The 4,048-nt window shown below is 58.8% G+C and overlaps 1 protein-coding gene across 1 annotated transcript; it reads left to right on the forward strand.

Moving 5' to 3' along the window:
- Positions 1-2,974: 2,974 nt before the first annotated feature.
- On the forward strand, positions 2,975-3,756 carry MNEG_14740 (hypothetical protein; the record flags this gene model as incomplete). Its single annotated transcript, XM_014036789.1, has 2 exons — positions 2,975-3,177; positions 3,726-3,756. 2 exons carry the CDS (start codon positions 2,975-2,977, stop codon positions 3,754-3,756), a joined length of 234 nt encoding a protein of 77 aa, XP_013892243.1.
- Between the last annotated feature and the right edge of the window lie 292 nt (positions 3,757-4,048).

The following is a 4,048-nucleotide window of genomic DNA, read 5'->3' on the forward strand; positions in this document are numbered from 1 at the left end:
GAACTTGATGCCCAGTCATGCAAGGGTTCAAATATAAACCCTAAACCCTAAACCCGCAAACCCTAAACCCTTAAACCCTAAAACCCCCAGGGCTGTCGAGAGTCCAAGGGCCTTCCCTTACCCAAACCCAAGTGATTAAAAGCTGTTTGTTGTGCTATATGTTACTCTGGGAACAGATAAGGCGAGCTGAAATCGGACGGCGGGGCCCATGTGTGAGTTTTTTGCATAGCTGACCCGGGAATTATACCGCCGTTGCCAGCTCCCGATGCTTGAGGCGCCCCTGAGAAATGCACCACGTGCGCGGTTCTGCGGCGGCCGGCCGCGCGAGATTTGTAACGCATCCGTCTTTTCACTAACGGTTGAGGTGGCTGGCGAGCGAGTTTCAAATAGAGAGGCGCCGTGTGGCATGCGGATGGCCGAGCGCGGCGGCCGCTTCTGATCAAGGGAAGGGGAACGGGCTTGATCGATTGCCCGGGTGCATCGTACCTTATGAAACACATCTGCACTGATGGGTGAGAGCGTTCAGGACAGTCCTTCAGAAGGCACTAGTAGCAAAAGGGGCGTGTTACCCCAGTACAAAAGGTGGTGTTACCGCCGCCGTGGTAACGGCGCAACGCGCAGCCGTAGTACAGGGTAACACGCAGTAACAGGGTAACTTGAGTCGACACGTTACCGCCGGCGGTAACGTGATGTTACCAACCCGTAACACAAGTAACCTAGGTAACAGCACTTTCACCGTGTTACCCCTTGATTCATGCACGCAGCAGCCTAGCCCCTTTTGTACAGCATTGAACTGCACATAATTGTGTTTAATGCATACATGCATGCTTTCAAGGATCCTCTCACAAGAGGTGCCGCCCCTCGGTGCAAGAGCTGCTCAACAGTGCCCTCAAGCGCTTCAATTGATACAAGTGCTACGGTGGGCTCAATTGCCATGGAAAGTTCTGCAATATAATTGCATGGGAACATGGTGGCAGTGCACTTGACCCCACCACGGTACTCGCACGGTAGAACACGCCCAATGGGTGGCACTGTTGAGCACCACCCACCGCACCAAAGCTAGCATCAGCCCCGTGCGCACTGCTTGCGCACTTGTGCACGAGACACACGACAACCATGTGCAGGCTGATGCACAGCAATCGAAGTATGCACACCCACAGATGTATGCATGTGCAGGTTCATACTGCTTGTGACGTGCTTGCAACGTCCTGCAGGTCGACCTAGACAGGGGGTTGGGTGGGCAAGCAAGCGTCGTGCAGCGGTTGTTGAGCAACATGATCAAGGCAGCCCCAGGGCACCCCCAGAGCACATGGAACGGTAGCAGTCGCTGGACATGTCGCATACCTGACTGATCTTCGATCGTGCTTGAGGCCGCGGCTGATGTGGGCGCGTTCTGCGTTGTTTGGGCCGGCCGGTTGTTGAGGTCAAGGCGAGGAGTGGCTATGCGTGATAGCTTTGACAAGTCATGACACAATAACTGGTATGTGACATTTGCAAATGCAATGCGCTTCGTCTCTACCGTATGACACGCGATGCGATGAATGCAAAACGGCAACCACGCCCCGTGGCATTCTCAGCGCTGTATGTGATGCCCAGGTTATGATAATAACCACGAAACACTTTTTTGGTGCTTACGTATTTTGCGCTGCCCTAGGGCACGCGTTCTACCCACTTTGGCCTCGCTCCGTCCGCTCTGTCCGCTCAGTCCACCCCATCAGTAATGCGGTACGCTGCGTCCGTGCGCGGTGAGCAGTAAAGTTCATGTATCAAACACTCTTTAAACAATAGTTTAGCCACCCTACAGGGGCATCAGCTTGCACTCTCAGATGTGTGCGCAACAAGGTGGCTGGTGCTCCCTGCCACCGCAAGAGCAGCGGCGAGCCCTCAAAGCTCTACGGTAGAGTTCCTGTAACACCTAACCTGGTGTTACCCTGTTTCCTCTGCTGTTACCTGCGTAAGTTACCGTGTTACTGAATGTTACCACCAAGTTACCACGTTACACGCTGTTACCAGGTCAGTAACACCGGTAACAAGCACTTTAGTGCAGGGTAACGCAGTTTGCAAACCGGTAACACGCCCCTTTTGCTACCAGTGAGGGCCGAATGACGCACAGCGGTAGGCTGCACCGTGCACCGCCCCTCCCCCCCGCCTAGGCCCAGAGAGTGCCAGAGTTGCCACACGCGTATGCGCTACATCGCGCGGTGCGAGTGGAGTGCCTCCGCCGCCGACCTGGACGTGGTTGACGGCGCTTCGGTCGCGGCGACTGCGCCGCTAGTCACGGCGACAAAGCTGCGGGGTCTAGCTCAAGATCGACGCGCAGCCCCTGGTGCATAACTGAGAAGTGAATTCGTTTCTTTGTACAATGCGTGATCGAACCTCATACAACCCGGATGCGGTAAATCAGCCTTCCGGACTGAGCGCTGCGCTAACACGATTCTACCCTCGTCTCGTGCTCTTCGGTGAGGCCAAAGGGGTTGCATTTGTGACAATGGCACCGGCTGTATACTGGCGCAGGGGCCAGCGGTGCCTAATCGCCAAGTCGCAGCCGATCCTTGCACGCTTGCGCACTGGCGGCAACGCCGCGCGGCAAAACTGCGCTCTTCCCCCCACCATGAGCTCCCCTGCCGGGGGATGCCCTCCTCGCTCGCAATCCCGCCACCCCGCCGGCAGCTCCAGGCTTGGGCGCGGCAGCCTTGGCGCAGCCTGCTGAGCGGGACAGGTGGGGGGCCAGTGCCGTGTGCACTTGTTTTTGGTTAAATTGCACTGTCTCGTATGTTGGTGCTGCGCATACATGCTGCCCAGGTATGTAAGGTAGCATTGTGCAGGGTCGAAGCCCGGAGTAGCCCTGCCCAGAGACGCTCCGCACACGCCGTGCATCACCGCCTGCAAACTTGCGCGCTTTGCGCAGATGGCAGCGCCCAACCCCACGATCAATGCCCATACGTCCCAAGACATAGCGCACGCGGCCACCAACATGGCAGGTGAGCTGCAGAATTTTCACAACTGGCAGCCTGCAGCGCAGCAGCAGACGCTGACGCAGATCCTGCAGCAGCTGCAGCAGCTGCCGACGCAGCTGCAGCAGGTGGAGGGAGCGCTGCTGCAGCGCATCGCGGACGTGGACCACAACGCGCACGCCCGCGTCATCAACAGCCAGCTCAACGGGCCACAGCAGGTCGGGTGGGTCCGCAACGACGCCGGGCAGGAGCCGCAGCAGCCCCCCCATGATGCTGTCAGTCCTGCGCAACATGGGCGGCGCCGCCGTGGACGCCGTCCTGGGCCACTACGGCCTGCCCTTGCAGGGCACCGCGCCGCAGCGCTGCGACAGGCTGCTGCACCACCTGGGCATCTCTGAGTGAAGCGGTGAGTGCGCGGGGGCGGCCAGCCACCAGGGGCCGGCGGCGCAGCGCAGACGGGCGGAGCCGCGGGCTACCTGAGAGAGAGAGAGAGAGAGAGACTACGCTGACGCCTTGCATGGCTAGAAGCCACGCTGCAAGCGGCGCCGCGTCGGGTTAAGGAGTCGGGTGTGTGTGGTGAGCCACACCCCCCACCGTGGAGACCAAGGGGCATGCTCACGTGACGCCACGCCCTTGACGCGGCCGTGATGGCGAGCAGTTGTTTGCATGCAGCAGTTGCTTTCGGCGGCCCTAGACAGCTGTCATGCTCTCAACAGCGTGCAGGTTGAGGTGCTTGAGCAGGGTGTTGTGTTTCTCTTTTGGTATCCCTAGGTCAGCCGCGGTCGTGATCATGCCTGCGTAAATTGCGCCTCCCACACCCAGTGTAATCACATGGAGGTGGACCTGCCGGCGCGCCTTCTGCAGTTCCGCAATGAGTGCCGTGGCAGCGTGCTGTGCCGTGGCCGCTGCAATTGTCGGGTCTGGGTTTGTGTCCCTGCAGTACTTGACTTCCACAACATGAATGTGTTCCGCCGACCCTCTGCCTGCTGCCGGCACGTGCAGAATGATGTCGGGAACGCTGTATGTGCCTGCATCTTTCAGGCGCCGTTTCTGTGTGGGTGTCAGGATGGAGCACTTGTCGAAGGTGCGCCGGT

This window comes from Monoraphidium neglectum (genome assembly GCF_000611645.1).
Source record: "Monoraphidium neglectum strain SAG 48.87 unplaced genomic scaffold scaffold04728, whole genome shotgun sequence".
NCBI classification, from domain to species: domain Eukaryota; kingdom Viridiplantae; phylum Chlorophyta; class Chlorophyceae; order Sphaeropleales; family Selenastraceae; genus Monoraphidium; species Monoraphidium neglectum.